We start from the raw sequence: 20,443 nt of genomic DNA, 5'->3' as shown, positions 1-20,443 counted from the left end.
GTTCGCATGTATTTTGGGACTTTCTGGCGGTATGCTTTAGATACTGAATAATGTTTAATCTGAAGATGAATAGTGGCATTTATGTACCACGACATTCTTTTATATGAAATGTGACACATGCTTCATGAATAGCTCTAAAGTCTTTGTGGCTATGAAGCAAAATTAGATATTATAGTATTTCAATTCAATTAGGCTTTACCATCAAATTCATTGTTACCATAACAACTCACAGCAATGTATGTTCATCTGGTACAAGCACTGAGCAAAGAGGCATTTTATGGAGTCACTACCTTTTTTTCCTCTGGCTGCTATAGGAAAGTTAATGATGACAATAAGATTTCAGAGCTGGTTTTGGTTTGGAAACCCTTTCCTATACCATACGTAAGCTTCCACCGTTGCTGTCTCCTTTCATACTGCTTAAATACAATTTTTAAAAAACGATTTAGGATTGTCATTCTGTTAATGCAATGTGAGTGTTGTTATGTTCAGAGGGTAGCCAGAGCCCTTATCAGGTGGCCTCAGAAATCCATTTTAGATTACTCCCATACTCAGTAAATGATTAGATTTTTAAAGCTGACTGCATGTCCGATGCTAGCGAAGGTTTTTGGTCCCACTGTAATTTCAGCAGGAGAGTGCCCACCACTCTTTAATGCCATGTGTGAGCAAATATAATAATGGAGTTTGAGATTCATAATGATACACGTCTGAGGTGAGAAGGACCCTTTGTTAGCTATTTGTACTTTTGATAGTCAAAACAGAATGGGGTCTGATGCTCGTTTAGCGTCAGTCACTGTCCTGTATTACAACAGATGGATGTTAGAAATGGCATTCATGGACCCCTGCCCTTAGATTAGGCTGCCACCACCACCACCGTCACTACAGTATGAAAAAGTATTCTAATTCCATTTCTATATCTTTGCAGGATGCTGAGGAGCAACTTGATCAGCTGTGTGAACAATGACACCTTCACAGGACTAAGTTCAGTAAGGTTGCTCTCGCTGTATGACAATCGCATCACCACCATCACTCCTGGAGCTTTCAATACACTTGTCTCTTTGTCCACGATGTGAGTATTCCTTTTAGGTTTTTTTGATGGTGCCATTATCCAGGACTGCCTGGGCCGGGGCGGGAGGGAGGGGTCCATTGCAGCCTGGTACTCAGGTTTGGCCCGGCCACTGTGAACTCAAATCAGCACTAGGACTCCAGGCGCCAGGTCGCAACACAAGGAGCTGGGAGCTGGGCCCAGCTCCATGGGACAGGGGCCACCAATACGGGATGAGTGTGGAGTGGGCTCACTCTTCCCTCTACCCCACCGTTGGGGCTTTAGGTACAGGGTGGGGGGGCTTCAGTTTCAGATTTTGGCCCTGACCCCAAACACCTCTGTGTGGCCCTGCTATTGTCCCATACTTTAAGGGAATTTGTTAGTTGTGAAATCGAAGTGTTTGAGTGTTCAGATGTGGAGAACCCAAAACCATCTTCATTTTTTTTTAATTCACTGAAGTTGAAGTTTTGGAGAATTTAGAACCTCTTCGACTGCGTTAGAATTTCCATGCTCAGTTTCAGTTTGAACAGACAGAGGGCAGAGAAAAGGCTTGGGTTTTTTTCAATTTAATCAAAAAACCTAAATGTCAAAAAGTTGTTCTATAAAATGAATATCTAAACCTAAAAGGAAGGGGAGCTCAGTTCCCATTGGAATTTGCAAATCCCAGCCTAAACATTTGCAAAAAGTTCCCAAGGTTTTTCTATAATATTTCTGACTTTTCTTCTTATATATTTTCTGGATTCCCTTTCTTAGTGTATCTATTTTCATACAAGTACACATTGTTAAATAGAGAGATAGAGTCTGGTCTGTGCTTCCAGCTGTGAATGGGAAACTGACGCAACCGTTAATGGAAGTTATCTACTTAATCCCATCCACTCTGCACTGAAAATGCACCCAGCTATCCAAACAAAACAAACTCTTTGTTGCTATTGCATTTATTTATTTATTTATTTTGGTCTGGAAAGTAACCTCTGTGGTGTTTACTTGTTTTAAATAAGGAGTATACGTTTGTTTGGGGGGGGGAAAGGGTGTAGCACAGCCAAGGTCTTGCAATGTTTTGTTGCTCCTTCCTTCATTTTTATCACCTCCTGATTTTGTTAATAGCTTTTCCCCAACCAGCCAGTTCATGCTGTGGCATCTCACCCTTTGGTAGGAGAGAGAGAGAGGTAAACAACCCTCTTAAAAGTCACCCTGCAGATTGAAGGACAAGGGCACTAACTGTAGTGGAATTGATTTTCACTGGTCACCATCTTCATTGCTCATTCTTCTATATTGATCAAACCATACATTCCAATATTTAGTACTCCATGTGTGCTGCCAGCATTTCCAGCCTTTCCTGTGCTGCCAGCATTCCCAGCCTTCTCTGCCTTTTTCCCTGCTTCTTGCAGTTGCCTCCATGCCTCCTTCAATGCATCCCCTATGCATGGAGTGATGATCTTGAACTAGTCCCCAAGAATCATGTCCTGTCTGCTTTTAAGTCTCTCTCAAAAACTCACCTCTGCTATGCTGTCTACAGTGAATCTATTCAATTTTTAACAGTTTCCTCTGTTTCCCTTTTCCTAATCTCTGTGTGCTTGTCTGCTATTACGTGTGACCTCAGAGCAGGAAGCCATCTCTCATTTACTTACTGTTGAATGTCAGGAAAGGAGCTAGCTCATCATATGCTCTAAAATAAAAGGTATGTCAACACAGCAGCTGGAAGAGTGTTTCCCAACACTGGTAGACAGACATGCTGTCTAGAGCAGAGCTAATGTGCTAAAAATAGCAGGATAGCCATAGTGGCGCCTCAGGCTAGCCACCCAAATGCAATCCTTCACAACCCGCTGGCTATATACTCAGGTGGCTAGCCCAAGCTGCCACCTTGCCACGGTGGCCACACTCCTATTTTTAACAGCCTAGGACAAGCACAATTTCAAGTGCTGTGTAGACGTAAACAAATAATGCTGATGTTTCCCTTTGTTTACACAGTTCACTGGGTTATTGGTTGCACAAACAAGGCTGGGAGTAATTTGTGATTGTGTCATGTTTTAATGGCTGGAAAGAATTTTTCACTTTTGTGGGTATTTTTCAGCTGCACGTAATGATTTTCACAGCCTCTGGCCGTGTGTTAAAGCTGATGACAATTGACAGAGCTGCTTTGGCACAAAAATGCCTTTTAATAGTCACTTTGACCGTGGAAGATGGACACTGTGTTCCTATCGATGTCTGAATTAGGAAGTTCACTCAGACAGATTTTCACATAGGGCTTGAGCCAATGCCCATTCGAGTCAATGGCAGGACTCCCATTGACTTCACTGGACTATGGATTTGGGGTCACATCATTCAGATACATGCCGTGTCTACATGTACGGCAGTGCGTAGAGTACAGGCACTACATATATAGCTACATGCTGCAGTGAAGGCAGGCTGCATCCACTCTTGTCACTGTGTTGTGTAGCTACCCGCAGCAGTAAAAGGCTCTGGTCGGGGAATGCAGTGGGGAGCTACTGGGCGCAACGGGGAAAGGCTCTGGCTGCGGGGAGGCTGCAGTGTGCTGCACTCGCTAAAAATAACAATGTAGACACGATAAGCACTGCTTGGCCATTGATGTAGGGTATTTACTCTAGGGTTCAGGTGTGCAGGCACTCTGCTCTCCTCATCTAAATTGTACCTCACCATCTACACTGCTGTTTATCCCTATGTCAGCAGAGTGCGCAGTGTCTGTACTTTACAAGGCGCCATAAGTGTAGTTGCACCTTACATGAAAAATGAGGAACTGTTGTTTTCCCAACCTGTGTTTCATAACAGCATTCCATTATGGGTGGCTGTGCTTGCATCCTGATGCTACTAGAGATTAAATATTACTTTCATGACTTAGAGAGTTCAGGTCATTGACTGTCATATTCACCCCAAATTGTGAGGATTAATCAGTGTTTAAGTTTCACTTTTTTGCCATTTATTAATACAAAACTATGAACTGCTCCATTTTATGTTCATTTTTATAATAACCACTTTCAAACTAACATTTCTTTCCATTTTTTTATTTGGGAAATTATATTTCACCTCATTCACCAGATTAAAAACAGCTTTGTTTACTTTTTGCTTACAGCCATTATCCTTAACATTATCAGAAAGTATACAGTTCTCAAAATAGCACTCAAAGGAATGGTTTCCAGCAGAGGGAGCACATACATTTATTTTTTGTGTCATTGCAAAAGCATAGCTGTTTTTATGTTTTCTTACGACCAGTGGGATAAATTAAATAGATATTTAAGTTCCCACTTTTTAGGTGTGCATGCAGTTTTGCAGGCCCAGTCCTAATACGTGTATTCTAATACCTAGGCAAGCATGTTTGTCCACAGTGGGCTTTGCATGAACTAAACATGCTAAGAGGGCACACTTACACAATATTAAAATATCAGCCTAGATTTTAGACTGTGTTTCCAAGCTGATTATAACAGTATCAAGACAGGCTGCAATTTGGAACTTTTCCTTTTAAATATTTCAGCTTCCATAGCTCTTTGCAAATGTTAATAAAGACATTTTTGCTTGATTTGCTTGATTTGACTGGCTGATTCTTTATTTCAAGGGCTCTGTCCACACCTGCTATAAAAAATATTCTTGTGTCTTTGAATGAAACCTTTTAATAAGCCACCTTTGCTAAAAATCTGATTGCCCTATTTCAATGTGAGTGGGTATATTACTATCATTAGGTATAGAAAATCTGATTATTTAATTTTATAGGATTTCAACTGTCAAACATTACTGTTTGTGATCTGAAAATGCCCACCTTAATAGCCTCAGTCAAACTCCATCCTAACACTGTTGCAATTTATTGTCCCTTCCAGGCTTTCAAATTGCTTATCATCAAAAATAATTTTGCATAGTGAAGGTTTTGTTCCATGTGATACTTAGATATCATTGACCTAATGGTCCTGCCAAGTGGCATCATCATGTTTCCATGGAAACATCTTGAGCTGTTTTGGTACCAAAATATATCTGTATCTAGTTTTCTAGTATAATTATATAATGTATCTCAAAAGTAATTAGTGCAAGTATCAGTATATTTGGAAAAATATTAAGTTTAATTGATTGATTGATATTTATTGTACCATTCCATATGAATAAGCCGTGCTTCCTCAGATAGTAACATTCAGAAAAGATTTGATCATTGTTCCCACTATTGACTATGCAATAACATACATTATCAATTTTCCTCCATAAATAAAAGTTACACTTGAATATTTTAGTTACAGCTACAAAATTTGGACTGGAACCAGATTATTGGATTTTGCCAGTATTCCTGGGTGTTTGGATCCAGGGTTTTGGAACAGATCCATCTCAGATTTACAATAAATGGGAAAATCTGAAGCCGGGGGTTACATTTAACTTCATGCAATCACATAAAAGAGACGCTGCCTTGCTATTCAGTTTCCAGCCCTCTGAGTATGGTGCCAAGATAGTTTATAACAGTGTTTATTTTTACAAATAAAATTAATTAAATTAAATCATCAAGAGTTGCTTAGATTACTGTGACCTGTGAATGTATGTTCTCCATAGCAGAAACTATATGAAGGGTGAAATTCACCCCTGAGCAGAGAGACTGCTCAAGGCTGTTGCGTCACTTAAGCCCTGCATGTGGTAGTGAAGTGCCAAGAGGCCATGTACTGTCTATAAATACAGGTAAATTTCACCCTGAGAAAACTTAACTGTGCAATGCTAGGTCAGGCAATGCCGGAGTTGGGCTGCCTTTTGCTTTCCCCTGCTATGTAATTCCTAAAACTCCCAAGAGGGGAACTTCCTCCTGTGCACCTTATCCTTGATCCCGCAAGCTGATCTGCATGGTTGGACCTCCACACTCATGTGGAGCGTCTTTAAATTCAGTGAGCTCCAGAGGGGATCGAAGGGGTCCCTGAGCTTGGATCACCTTGCAGAAATTGAAGAATGTCCTCAGCCCCAGCTGCCTTTCAGCACACCTTGCTCAGTCCCACCATATCCTGCCAAATGTGTAGGGAAAACTTAAAGCCCTTCCTCAACCCATTATTTTTCTCTAGACACTAATTTACCCACGGAAGCTGACAAATCATAGAATGATAGAAATGTAGGGATGGAAGGAACCTTGAAGTCATGAAGTGCGGCCCCCTGCTCTGTGGCAGGACCAAGTAAACCTAGACCATTCCTGACAGGGGTTTGTCCAACTTGTTTTTTAAATGTATCCAATGATGGGGACTCCACAACCTCCCTTGGAAGCCTGTTCCAGAGCTTAAACACCCTTATAGTGAGAAAGTTTTTCCTAATATCTAACCTACATCTCCCTTGTTGCAGATTAAGCCCATTACTTCTTGTCCTACCTTCAGTGGAAAAGGAGAACAATTCATCACTGTCCTTTTATAACAGCCCTTAACATATTAGAAGACTGTTATCAGGTTGCCCCTCAGTTTTCTTTTCTCAAGACTAAACTTGCCCAGTATTTTCAACCTTTCCTGATAGGTCAGGTTTTCTAAATCTTTTATCATTTTTTCCCCTCTCCTCTGGATTCTTTCCATTGTGTCCACATCCTTCTTAAATTGTGGTGCCCAGAACTGGATACATGTCTCCAGCTGGGGCCACACCAGTGCCCAGTAAAGCGGGACAGTTACCTCCCGTGTCTTACATACAACACTTCTGTTAATATACCCCAGAATTGTATTCACTTTCTTTGCAGCTATGTCCCATTGATGACTCATATTCAGTTTGTGGTCTTCTATAACCCCAGATCCTTTTCAACAGTACTACCACCTAGCCAGTTATTCCCTATTTTGTAGCTGTGCATTTGATTTTCCCTTCCTAAGTGAAGTACTTTGCACTTGTCTTTAATGGATTTTATCTTGTTGAATTCAGACCAATTCTCCAATTTGTCAACGTCATTTTGAATTTTAAACCTGTCCTCCAAGGAGCTTGCAACCCCACCCAGCTTGGTGCCATCTGCAGATTTTAAAAGCATACTCTTTATTCCATTATCCAAGTCATTAATGAAAATATCGAATAGTACCAAACCCAGGACTGACCCCTGAAGAACCCCACTAGATATACCCTCACAATTTGACAGCAACTCGAGATAACCACTCTTTTTGAGAAAGGTCTTTCAACCATTTGTACATGCACCTTGTAGTAGTTTTATCTCAGCCACATTTCCACAGTTTACTTATGAGAGTATCATGCAGATGTGCTGATCTTCAGCTCTAGGGGCCTCCTAATTCATAAATAAAAGGTCAAAATAGAGAAAACATAAAATGTAGGACCTTCCCCCCCCACCCCTGCAAAATGTACTTTGAACACACAACATCTGATTTTTTCTTAAAGGCACTTCTCCTCCTGAAGGGCTTATTGTCATGCCGTTTTCCAGCTATCTACCACAGCCATTCCAGGTTTAAAAAAGTCAGGAATCTTTCTATGATAGGAGTGGGCATTTAGTCTCCATGTGGATAAAATTGGCTAACCCATTTTTGCTCCAGCTTCTATCTTTTAAATAATATAAAATAATATAATTAATAAAAACCTGTCCTTTTAGTGGAGACCAAGTGTGAAAAATTTCATCCCCAAAGGGCAATATTTAGCTGAAAACAGCGAGCTAGCACAGATACTATTATGCAATCTTAACTGTTGCAATCCCTGCCCTCCTGCCATAATTAACTGGATTGTATATTAAGGATAATAATTTTATTCTCATTGTGCTTACAATGCACCAGCTGTGCCATCTAGTCATGCCCAATATGTTCTGGCAATACCAGCACATGAAAAATATTGTGTTAAGAACTCACTTTGAGTCCTTGTCACTGAATTAGCCTTAAAGTTATGCTTTGTAAAATCTGGTTGGCTGAAAGACAGTGTTCCCAAAAAACAGGAAATCCTACTGCGGAAAACCACCAAGAGAGGAGTTTATGTTGACAAATGTGTATAAGATACTGAAGGGTAAATAGTATTATATCAGAACAGTCCACACTAGGGGCATTACCCCTTCTGGTAAGCGCTCTTTGTTTTACTGTTCATCCAACTTTGATTCTTAAACAGTTACTCCGAAGCCGCGTGCCTCATTTTTTGTTTGATTTAGCTTTATTCCTCTCCATTTCTTTAAAGAGCACCCAGAAGAATGATGGCTATTTTTCTCATGATACAGAACAAACAACCCCTGAGTTGGATCATAGTGGAGGTCTAAGAATCGGAACTAGATGTGAATTAAAAAACAGCTGTTAAATTTCAACAATATGCATGAGCAGACTAAATGATCCCTTAGGACCCAGTTCATGACACCCATACTAGCAGAACCTACTACTACACAAGTAGTTCTACTGGAAACATTAGGACTGCTTGCGTGCTAAAATACTGCTCCACATTAATAAAAATGACAGATTCAGGGCCTTGTAATTGAGTTATAATATTTTTTCCATGTAGCAAAACTCTATGCTGAAGAGATCTTTGCCGTGGGTTCAGTGAGTTAAAGGTGTATATCGTATGAATCCTGAAATGTGAATGCGAATAAAAGAGTAAGGTTACTTTTTTATGTGTTCTCCTGTTTTGACCTTTTATTTATTAATTAGGAAGCCCATAGAGCCAGAAATCAGTACAGCTTCATGAGTCTGATGGTAAAGATGGTCTCGTTTGTGAGAAATGGTGTTTAATAAGTTAGAACCTGGCGCTAGGAGAGGTCAGAAAACCTGGGTTCTCTTCCCTGATCATCTGCTGAATCGCTGGGACCCAGGGTTACTCCACAAACTCTTCTTTGACATAGTTTATTCGTCTGTAAAGTGGAGACAATAATCACCTTCATAAGAGGGTTTGGATTAAACTCGTATTTATGAAGCTCTTGGAGATGCCCAGAATAAAGATGATGCAGATGTGTGAAATATTCTTTAAGTTCAATATAGCCTTTTCTTCAAGAAACTCATTGTATATACATATAATTTGCTCCAAATTGTGGAGTGTTTTGTTCTTGGGATTTGTGTGTGAACCATGGCTCAAGTCTCTTACGGGCAATATAGCAAATGGCCTGTGAAGCACTGGCTGCCCTGGCTTTGGCAGTTTAAACATTTGGCTCATGGAAACATTGTTTGTGCCAAAGTAAGTCCATTTTGAAAATATACAGGACATCCTGTCTGTGGTCCTATTATGGATGAAAGAAAATTGAAAACAATTTAGGATAAAAATAACTAGAAATACATTGATGTTTTCAGTGCCTGTCTTCACCTGAGAAAAGATGTTTGCTTATGACTTTTTGACTCTGAAAGCTGCTCCTTTCCTCCTCATTTTGAGTCCTCTTTATTGACAATGAAGTGGTTAGTGGAGTCATAGTGGAGACAAAGAAAGTTGGGGGGGTTTGGTAGTTGAACCACATCGTGCTGAGTTTCTTTCTGCCTTTTTTACTCTAACTATAAATTTCAATAGTCTGTGCTAGGCCAACTTGTAATTACACACCCATTGCTCTGGGTTATTGCTAGCATTGGGGTGTTTTTTGCTAAAAATATTAGCCAATTTTCTAGGAGTGGCTGTAAACCATATTGTGGGTATGTGGTGTTGGCCCAGAACTATATAGTCTGGGCAGTGGTATGATTATTCATTTTCCTCGCAGTTCACTCAGATGTTTTTTTTATAAGATTCCATAGCAATCTGAAGGACCAGTGACTGGAAGAAACCTTGATATAGCTTTATTTGACTGGGACATCAGATTTTTAAGATCATGTAGGATATCAAATGGTTCCAAGGTCTCCATGTCACTGTTTCCAGCTAAATCTACACACTTGCTGCATGAACAAGAGATGCTGCATTCATTGGACCTTAAAATTCCTGCTGTCTTGCTGGAGATCTTCTGCCCAACATGTTCATTCATGTTCATTCTCCTTCCTTGGGGAGGTCTTTCACAAACTTGAAGCCACTGCTGCTTTTCATACATCAGATAGAACATCACCCTCTTCCCTTAGTCTGCTGTTGAGCTTAAAACAGCACAAACACAATGAGACATTTCAACTCATTAGCTGTGGTCTCAGGTAGCATTTATCTTCTTTCAAGACTCTCTCAGTTCTTTTTCCAGTTATCCTAGAACTATCCCGGTGAATGTATTAAATATAACACCACCTTACATGTAGCAGCTTTCATTCAAAGGATCCAGAAATCTTTAAGAAATAATTAAAGAACTAAGGTTCTGTCTACAGTGACTTCAGCAATGGCATTAGAGATACAGATGTGTTTAAAAAGACAGCTGTTATCCACAGTTCCCCAGGAATCTTGCTTGGCAGCATGATTGTTGATATTTGGAGAACATAGGGATTTCTTTTTCTAAAAACTGGTAGCCCAAACTCTGATATACTTACCCCTCTTAGGCAGTCCATCCAATGGTCTCTTTTCATGAATTGTTACAATGCTAGCGTAGTCGCATGCTGTGCTACAACAGTTGGACTGCATATGAAAGATATTTCAGAAGTAGTTACAAGATATGGTGTGTACCTCACAATAGCTGTGTGGCAGGTAAGTACGATACTATCACAGCCTTTTCTAGATAGGTACATTCACTCACATCAAGGGCTTATCTATACACAAAGGCTGTATCACTTTAACTATACTAGCTTACATAAAGTGCTACATACCCTTCTTCTCCAGTGTGGCCACAGTTATGCCAGTATAAATGTGCTTATTTCCTTAAGGGAAAGGGAATAAGTTATATCAATGTAATACCAATATAACTGCAGTCTCACAAGGAATTGTATCAGTATAAAACACACACCCCTTACAGACAATTATGCTAGTACAAAATTTCTGTGTAGAACAAGCCTAAGTGAATTGGCCAGGCTCTCACTGACAATGAGGGGCAGAGCCTTGAATGGAATCCTTGAGCTCTGAATATATGGGCTTTCCATAGTCCAGGGGTCAGCAACCTTTCAGAAGTGGTGTGCCAAGTCTTCATTTATTCACTCTAATTTAAGGTTTCGCATGCCAGTAATACATTTTAACGTTTTTAGAAGGTCTCTTTCTATAAGTCTTTAATATATAACTAAACTATTGTTGTATGTAAAGTAAATAAGGTTTTTAAAATGTTTGAGAATCTTCATTTAAAATTAAATTAAAATGCAGAGCTGCCCTGGACCGGGTGCCAGGACCCAGGCAGTGTGAATGCCACTGAAAATCAGCTTGCATGCTGCCTTTGGCACACGTGCCATAGGTTGCCTATCCCCGCTCTAGTCACTTAATGTCTGTAGTAGCTGACCATGTTCAACGTGTTTTTGTCTTGATTCCCTTTCAGTAATTTGCTGTCTAATCCCTTTAATTGTAATTGCCACCTGGCATGGCTAGGGAAATGGCTGAGGAAAAGGAGAATTGTCAGTGGAAATCCACGTTGCCAGAAACCCTCTTTCTTAAAGGAGATTCCGATTCAAGATGTGGCAATACAAGATTTCACCTGTGATGGTAAGGAAACTTGATGGGACTTGGTATTTCACTACCAGACTGGTATCTCTGCTGGTTTTTCTACCTAATCAGTACCACGATATCATGATGAAAAGAGCTGAATTAAATTTACAGTAGAACCTCAGAGTTACGAACACCTCGGGAGTGGAGGTTGTTCATAACTCTGAAATGTTCATAAGTCTGAACAAAACATTTTGGTGGTTCTTTCAAAAGTTTACAGCTGAACATTGACTTAATACAACTTTGAAACTTTACTCTGCAGAAGAAAAATGCTGCTTTCCCTTTTTTTTAGCAGTTTATATTTAACACAGTACTGTACTTTATTTGCTTTTTTTAAAGGTCTCTGCTCCTGCCTGATTGCGTACTTTTGGTTCCAAATGAGGTGTGGGGTTGACTGGTGTTCATAACTGTGAGGTTCTACCGTAGTCATGAGGGAGAGAACTGTCTTTTATCAAATGTCATTGTTCTATATCATCTGGGAATTGTTTTTTTGTTGGCGATGGCACCTTAGTAGATTCATAGATATTAAGGTCAGAAGGGACCATTATGATCATCTAGTCCGACTTCCTGCACAACTCACGCCACAGAATCTCACCCACCCACTCCTGCAACAAACCCCTAACCTATGTCTGAGCTATTGAAGTCCTCAAATCGTGGTTTAAAGACTTCAAGGAGCAGAGAATCCTCCAGTAAGTGACCCATGCCCCATGCTACAGAGGAAGGCGAAAAACCTCCAGGGCCTCTTCCAATCTGCCCTGGAGGAAAATTCCTTCCCGACCCCAAATATGGCGATCAGCTAAACCCTGAGCATATGGGCAAGATTCACCAGCCAGATACCCAGAAAAGAATTTTCTGTAGTAACTCAGATCCCACCCCATCTAACATCCCATCACAGGCCGTTGGGCCTATTTACCACTAATAGTCAAAGATCAATTAATTGCCAAAATCATGTTATCGCATCATACCATCTCCTCCATAAATTTATTGAGTCTAATCTTAAAGCCAGATAGGTCTTTTGCCCCCACTCCTTCCCTTGGAAGGCTATTCCAAAACTTGACTCCTCTGATGGTTAGAAACCTTCATCTAATTTCAAGTCTAAACTTCCCAATGACCAGTTTATATCCATTTGTTCTTGTGTTCACATTGGTACTGAGCTTAAATAATTCCTCTCCCTCTCCGGTATTTATCCCTCTGATATATTTATATAGAGCAATCATATCTCCCCTCAACCTTCTTTTAGTTAGGCTAAACAAGCCAAGCTCCTTGAGTCTCCTTTCATAAGACAGGTTTTCCATTCCTCAGATCATCCTAGTAGCCCTTCTCTGTACCTGTTCCAGTTTGAATTCATCCTTCTTAAACATGGGAGACCAGAACTGCACACAGTATTCCAGGTGAGGTCTCACCAGTGTCTTGTATAACGGTACTAAAACCTCCTTGTCTCTACTGGAAATACCTTGCCTGATGCATCCCAAGACCGCATTAGCTTTTTTCATGGCCATATCACATTGGCAGCTCATAGTCATCCTATGATCAACCAATACTCCAAGGTCCTTCTCCTCCTCCGTTAATTCTAATTGATGCGTCCCCAGCTTATAACTAAAATTCTTGTTATTAATCCCAAAATGCATAACCTTACACTTCTCACTATTAAATTTCATCCTATTACTCCAGTTTACAAGGTCATCCAAATCTTCCTGTGTGATATCCTGGTCTCTCTCTAAATTGGCAATACCTCCCAGCTTTGTATCATCCGCAAATTTTATTAACACACTCCTACTTTTTGTGCTGAGGTCAATAATAGAAAGATTAAATAAGATTGGTCCCAAAACCGATCCCTGAGGAACTCCACTGGTAACCTCCCTCCAGCCTGACAGTTCACCTTTCAGTAGGACCCGCTGTAGTCTCCCTGTTAACCAATTCCTTATTCATGTTTCAATTTTCATATTGATCCCCATCTTTTCCAATTTAACTAATAATTCCCCATGTGGCACGGTATCAAACGCCTTACTGAAATCTAGGTAAAATAGATCCACTGCATTTCCTTTATCTAAAAAATTTGTTACTTTCTCAAAGAAAGAGATCAGGTTGGTTTGGCACAATCTACCTTTTGTAAAACCATGCTGTATTTTGTCCCATTTACCACTGACCTCAATGTCCTTAACTATTTTCTCCTTCAAAATTTTTTCCAAGACCTTGCATACTACAGATGTCTAACAGGCCTGTAGTTACCCGGATCACTTTTTTTCCCTTTCTTAAAAATAGGAACAATGTTAGCAATTCTCCAATCGTACGGTACAACCCCTGAGTTTACAGATTCATTAAAAATTCTTGCTAATGGGCTTGCAATTTCATGTGCCAATTCCTTTAATATTCTTGGATGAAGATTATCTTGGCCCCCCAATTTAGTCCCATTAAGCTGTTTGAGTTTCGCTTCTACTTCAGATGTGGTAGTATCTACCTCCATATCCTCATTCCCATTTGTCATGCTACCATTATCCCTAAGATCCTCTTTAGCCTTATTAAAGACTGAGGCAAAGTATTTGTTTAGATATTGGGCCATGCCTGGATTATCCTTGATCTCCACTCCATCCTCAGTGTTTAGCGGTCCCACTTCTTCTTTCTTTGTTTTCTTCTTATTTATATGGCTATAGAACCTTTTACTATTGGTTTTAATTCCCTTTGCAAGGTCCAACTCTACTTGACTTTTAGCCTGTCTCACTTTATCCCTACATGTTCTGACCTCAATAAGGTGGCTTTCCTTGCTGATCCCTCCCATCTTCCACTCCCTGTACGCTTTCTGCTTTTTCTTAATCACCTCTCTGAGATGCTTGCTCATCCAGCTTGATCTACAACTCCTGCCTATGAATTTTTTCCCCTTTCTTGGGATGCAGGCTTCCGATAGCTTCTGCATCTTTGTTTTAAAGTAATCCCAGGCCTCCTCTGCCTTTAGATCCATAAGTTCTTCAGTCCAATTCACTTCCCTAACTAATGTCCTTAATTTTTGAAAGTCAGCCCTTTTGAAATCAAAAACCCTAGTTGCAGATTTATTTTTGTTAATCCTTCCATTCAGTTTGAACTGAATTAGCTCATGATCACTTGAACCAAGATTGTCCCCTACAACCATTTCTTCTACGAGGTCCTCACTACTCACCAAAACCAAATCTAAAATGGCATCCCCTCTAGTCGGTTCAGCAACTACTTGATGAAGGAATCCATCAGATATCGCATCTAGGAAAATCTGAGCCCTATTATTATTACTAGCACTCGTCCTCCAGTCTATATCTGGGAAGTTAAAGTCTCCCATGATCACGCAGTTTCTATTAGTACGTACTTCATTAAAAACATTAAAGAGGGCTCTATCCATACCCAAATTAGATCCCGGCGGTCTATAGCACACCCCAAGCACTATCCCAGGGGAGGCTCTAGTAGTTTTCTTTCCCAATGTAATTTTTGCCCAGACGGACTCTGTCTTATCCATTCCATCGCTTCTTATTTCTTTACATTCTACCTCATCATTGATATACAATGCTACTCCACCACCTTTACCTTTATTTCTGTCTTTCCTAAACAGCACATACCCTTCAATACCTGTAGTCCAGTCATGACTACTATTCAACCATGTTTCTGTTACCCCAATAATATCTGGTTTCACTTCCTGCACCAGTAGCTCTAGTTCCTCCCTTTTGTTACCTAGGCTCCTCGCATTGGTATACAAACATCTTAATTTTTGCTGTTTGGCCTCGCTCACATTCTGTACCCTGTTAGGCACAGTCATTCTACAGCCAGTATAACCTATTAGACTGGTATCTACACTGCCCTTCCTCCTGATATACATTCTCCTACCCACGGCTGTATCGTTTCTTACTTTGTTTTCTTCCCTCTCAATGCTAAAATCCGGCATGGAGATTACCTGGACATCTCCCCCATATTCCTAGTTTAAAGTTCTCTTAATCAGTTGTGCCAGCCTCCATCCTAGAAGTCTATTTCCTTCCCTACTCAGATGAAGTCCATTCCGAGAGAACTGTTCTCTGTCCATGAATGCCTCCCAGTGGCCATACATCCCAAAGCCCTCCTTATAGCACCACTGCCTAAGCCATCTGTTGATAGCCATAATCTTGTCACACCTTTGTTGCCTTTCTCTAGGAACAGGCAGAATGCCACTGAAGATCACCTGAGTCTCGATTTCCCCAGCCTAGCATAGTCTCCCTTCATACGTTCCAGTGAGAATCTAGCCATATCATTTGTTCCCACATGAAGGATAATTAGGGGATTCTTTCCCGATCCCTTTAGGATCCTTTTCAACCTCAGGTCTACATCCCGTATCTTAGCACCTGGAAGACATCACACCCTCCTATTCTCTGGATCAGCTCTGGTTACAGGCCTGTCTATTCTTCTCAGTAAAGAGTGCCCGATCACATAGACCTGCCTTTTCCTGGTGACGGTGCTATTCTCCAGTCTATCCCCTGTTCCCTCTGGCTGCAAGTTCTTTCCATTCCTATTCTCCCTTGTAATCCTCTTCAGCCCATCCTGTATCCTCCTGGGGCTCATATTTGGTGTAGTCTCAGTTGACTCTTCCCCTCTTCCTATAGATTCCCATGTTCCGGGCCCCCTCCCTCCAAGCCTAGATATGAGTTCTTCCTTGTGCAATCAGCTAAGACTGGTTTCTCTAGATTCTTTCAGGATACACCTTTTTTTCACCCTTGAACTAAATGCATTCAGCTCCTTGCCAGGGAGTTTGACAAACAAAGCAATCTTCCTTGAGAATGATGCCAGTGTACTTACTGACTTTTCCTCCCATTCCCTTAACCCTGAGGACAGTAGGAATGGGGCTTGCTTGGAGAACCTACTAGATCTTGGGGCTGTGAAGTTTCAGTAGAAATATAATGGGAATATAGGAATATCAGAGATTTAGAAGTCAATCAGAAAGATTCAGTGAAGTGTAATGAACGGCTGTGGCCATTTAGGGGCAAACTCTGACCCTTCCTCCTCTGCTATGGAGGACCCCCTGCTGCTGCTGTTATTGTTTGTATCATTGTAACTGCTAGGAGCCTTGGACATGAAACAGGACCCCATCATGCTAGGTGCTGTACAAACACAGAACAAAACGACGGTCTGTGATCCAAGGGACTTTGCAGAAATGCTTCAGTTGCTCTGTGTGGGGACAGTATATGAGGAGGTTTGTGCTTTCTGTGCACATCAGCCTCTACCTCCCTGTGAAGCAAGATTTGGGGGCAGGGTGAGAGTGGAGTAACCTAATGCACATTCATCTCCTTTGGTTCAGTGGGACTACCCAAGTGCATAAAGTTGTTCTTGGGCTTAAGCATTTGCAGGATTAGCAAGTAATGAGTGAGTTTAGTAAACAATAGGGGGAAGTGAGCAGGAGAGACCAGGAGCTACAGTAAAAGTTTAGCTTAGTTATATTCATATCTTGGTGGCATAGGTTGGTTTGTAATGATGGGATTATTTTCCCATTCCCCTTTCTTCTTTTTCTCTCTGTAATTTTTAATGGAAACCATCCCTTTTTGGACATGCACACTCCGGAGTGAAAGTTGCTGGAATTACTTTGCAGACCTCTAGTAGGGCTTCCAGTCTTGTTTAAACTTGAAGGCTCAAGCATACACCTGGTAGACCCATGAAGGAAGGAAAATCATCTCTGCCTCAATTAGTCTTTGTATCAGTCTTAAAGAAATGAAAATATCTAATGGAAACATGGTCATATGGTTTAACTTTACTATTTCAATGTTCAGTACATTCAGTCTGCTTGCATTCATAAACATTTATATACTTCCTATCATGATCATCTAGGGCATGTTTCGCTAAGTGTTTCCTTCCATATGCATCTTGATACTAGAGTATTCATTTTCCTAATGTTTTGTGAAGCGTGTTGTTTTTGGGGAAAATCCATGCTTTAATGTTCTTAATGTCAAAGACTTGGTTTCTTCCATGCAAACCCTGTTGTTCTTCAATTATGAGATTTAATCTGTTGTTTATGGAATTTTGAATCCACTTTAGGAGTATTAGATATTTTTATGCATGCACAGATGCATTGCCAGCAATTCTGAGCATGTAGCTTGGGGTGTTTTTTTTTTGCCTAGTTATCCTTGTCAACAATGAGGCTTTTCAATTAAAGTGATAAATGAAGTGCCATGCCAACATTAAAAGTCGACCCTTAACATTGAAAGATTTACATCATGAGGAAATAAAGCTAGATAGTTATTTAAAAAAAAAGATTCCTTGTAATCCTATGTCAAGGTAAGATTAAGGCTAATAATCTGGTAAAGTTTTCCATTTAAGCTAAGACAGGGTGCATGTGTTCGGGTGACAGGGAGAGGCTATTTAATAGATAAGGAGTACTTGTGGCACCTTAGAGACTAACCAATTTATTTGAGCATAAGCTTTCGTGAGCTACAGCTCACTTCATCGGATCCGATGAAGTGAGCTGTAGCTCACGAAAGCTTATGCTCAAATAAATTGGTTAGTCTCTAAGGTGCCACAAGTACTCCCTTTCTTTTTGCGAATACAGACTAACACGGCTGTTACTCTGAAACCTGCTATTTAATAGATGAAGATTTGTAGCCAGCTTTTTGATAAAACTTTGTTTCCTTTTCCCTTTAAAACAATTGCCACCATTTTTCAGGACAGTTTTTCACCCCGATATCAGTGATCCAGTATGTGATGTTGGAGAGACACTAAATATTAGGGGTCAATTGACAACCTAACTGTTGTAGACTTATGGATGTCCCTGTTTTGTATTAGATGTGAGCAATTGCCTCTGAAGCGAGCCCTCCTGGCCTGCATGGTTGATTTCCAAATATCAGGATCCTCTCATGTTCATTCTCTCTATCTCTGCAGGTAATGATGAAAGCAGCTGTCTACTCTCTCCTCGTTGTCCTGATCAATGTACTTGCGTGGACTCAGTAGTGCGCTGCAGTAACAAAGGGCTGCGCATCCTGCCCAAAGGCATCCCCAAGGATGTGACTGAGCTGTAAGTTGCATTTTATGTTGCTCCTTTCACAAGAAAAGGGTGCTGGGTACTGTGCCAGTTGCGGTCCATGGAAGTTTGCCATTGACTTCAGTGAATGAATCTTTGTACTTGGATACTTTCCTTGACTTTTTTGATTGTTGTGGCCTTTTTCTTGTGCCCGAGTAGGCTGTCACTGCCTATGTTACTCTGCGCAGAGAGGAGATGTCATTTTAAATTGTACGCAAGCCATGTATTTGTTTCTATTCACTCTATATGTGGGGAACAAATGAATAAATCAATACTGTATAATATATCATGCATTTTCAGCAGCTTGAGGTCACAATAGACAGTTTGAAAGAGCTATGGAAAATATATTCCCTACATACGCATCTGTGGGCTAATTATCCCACTGCATGACATTTTTCAAAAAAAACAGCAGGGAAAACAAACAGTGGATTCTTTTCTTTTCTCTTCTCATGAAATGTCTAAAATAATAGAGTTAATTAGATTACATTGTAAAGTGAATGTGCCTGAGATGAGGGAGCCATTCTAGCTTCCTTCATTTGCTGTGAATTTACATTGGTTTTTGGTTCTTTCCATGGAAAGAAAACATAATATTGGAGAAATTGAATGGCTGGAAGGGTTGGTAGTAGGAATATAGAGCTTTTCACCTCTGGGTCACACATTGAAATCTAGCCCCGCTGAGTAGTTACTGGAAGTTGTTACCAGCTAATGATTGTTTATGTATGAAAGTAGTTGGTTACCGTATGATGAGAGTATATGAAGTTAGTCCATTTCCTACTGAACCATATCTGATTTATGCTAATTAGCACTATTATTGATAGACACAGGGGAGACCAGGAATATAACAGGCATTACAGTTTCACTCTTAGCGTTAGCCCCTGCTGTTCAGTGGAGGGAAATTTACAGTGCTGCTGCACAAGCCGTACGTGTGTTGACTTTTTTCTCAAACACTATGCGACACTTTCCATAGGTGTCTTTTAGTGAGGATTAAGCAACAGCAAACTAAAGCCACTTTACTTCGGAAAGAGAGTGTCCACACAAGGGTTTAGTGCACTTCTAAATTATGCACGTTAACTTCACAGCTTTACTTGAATAAGCTTAACTTTTGTGAGTGTTCCAGTGAAAAATCCATAGTGAGTGTGTGTGGTGTCTGGTGTAAAATATAGCTTCTGGGTGTTCTGCATAGATGCACACACTACTGGGAAAACCAATTAGGACCTAAAATGCTCAAGATTGTTTTTTAGTTATTAAAGGAAATTCTTGCTGAATGAAGTATAATTCCGCTCTGAAAAGTGACTCTAACTGGAGAAGTGAAAGAGTACATGTTTAATGTATGCCAATGATTTCTGGTCAAATTTGCTCAGTTCACAGAGTAGTAATATGCTTTCATCTGAAAGTCAAGTTGATTCTTATCCTTTTAATGTGTCATCACCAAGAGTAAAGTTTCTGCAGACTAGATTCTGCCCTCATCATGCTGGAGCTCCAGCACTTCCCTCGGGCGTGATTTGTAGTCAATGGGGAATTACAGGTATCACTTCAGTTCCATATAACTGTGCAACACTGATGTTTTTATGTTCAGGATTGTTATAATGAGTGTAATAATATTTTATATGCTATACACCAGTGACATGAGTTAACTTCATTCCTATTGTGACAGCAATATCACAAATTCCTGCAGTTTGCTATGTCCTTTAGTCGTCCTTTCCATTTGAAAGTAGCAGTCTGTGATATTACAAGTACAGCTGCATAGAACTGAACAGTGTAATCTACTTGAATTTGCAACCTTCTAGTTTGGCGTTGTGTTTTGAATCCAAAAATTTAGCAATGGAACTAATTCCAAACCACACCTCTTTTTGCATGCTTTCAATTTTGTATGTTTTGGAAGCAAAATCCTGAATCCTTCTCAGCTGATTTTGTCACTTGCTGATTCTTTCAGCCAACCTGCGCTGAGCTTCCCGTTTGTCACTACAAACAAAGCCAGGCAGATTTCCCTTGACATC

The 20,443-nt window shown here is 40.4% G+C and overlaps 1 protein-coding gene across 2 annotated transcripts in view; it reads left to right on the top strand.

Moving 5' to 3' along the window:
• The window catches only part of SLIT3 (slit guidance ligand 3), a 798,441-nt gene that overhangs the window by 629,718 nt on the left and 148,280 nt on the right, over positions 1-20,443 (top strand). For both annotated transcript variants that reach the window (XM_037906776.2, XM_043553076.1), the window contains 3 exons: positions 923-1,066; positions 11,292-11,455; positions 18,308-18,440. In XM_037906776.2, coding sequence (XP_037762704.1) covers positions 923-1,066; positions 11,292-11,455; positions 18,308-18,440 — 441 coding nt within the window. The remainder of the gene's footprint in view (positions 1-922; positions 1,067-11,291; positions 11,456-18,307; positions 18,441-20,443) is intronic.

Source organism: Chelonia mydas, chromosome 8, assembly GCF_015237465.2.
Source record: "Chelonia mydas isolate rCheMyd1 chromosome 8, rCheMyd1.pri.v2, whole genome shotgun sequence".
In the NCBI taxonomy this organism is placed as follows: domain Eukaryota; kingdom Metazoa; phylum Chordata; order Testudines; family Cheloniidae; genus Chelonia; species Chelonia mydas.
The sequence above is the reverse complement of the archived record's forward strand: the minus strand, read 5'-3'. Positions and strand labels throughout refer to the sequence as shown.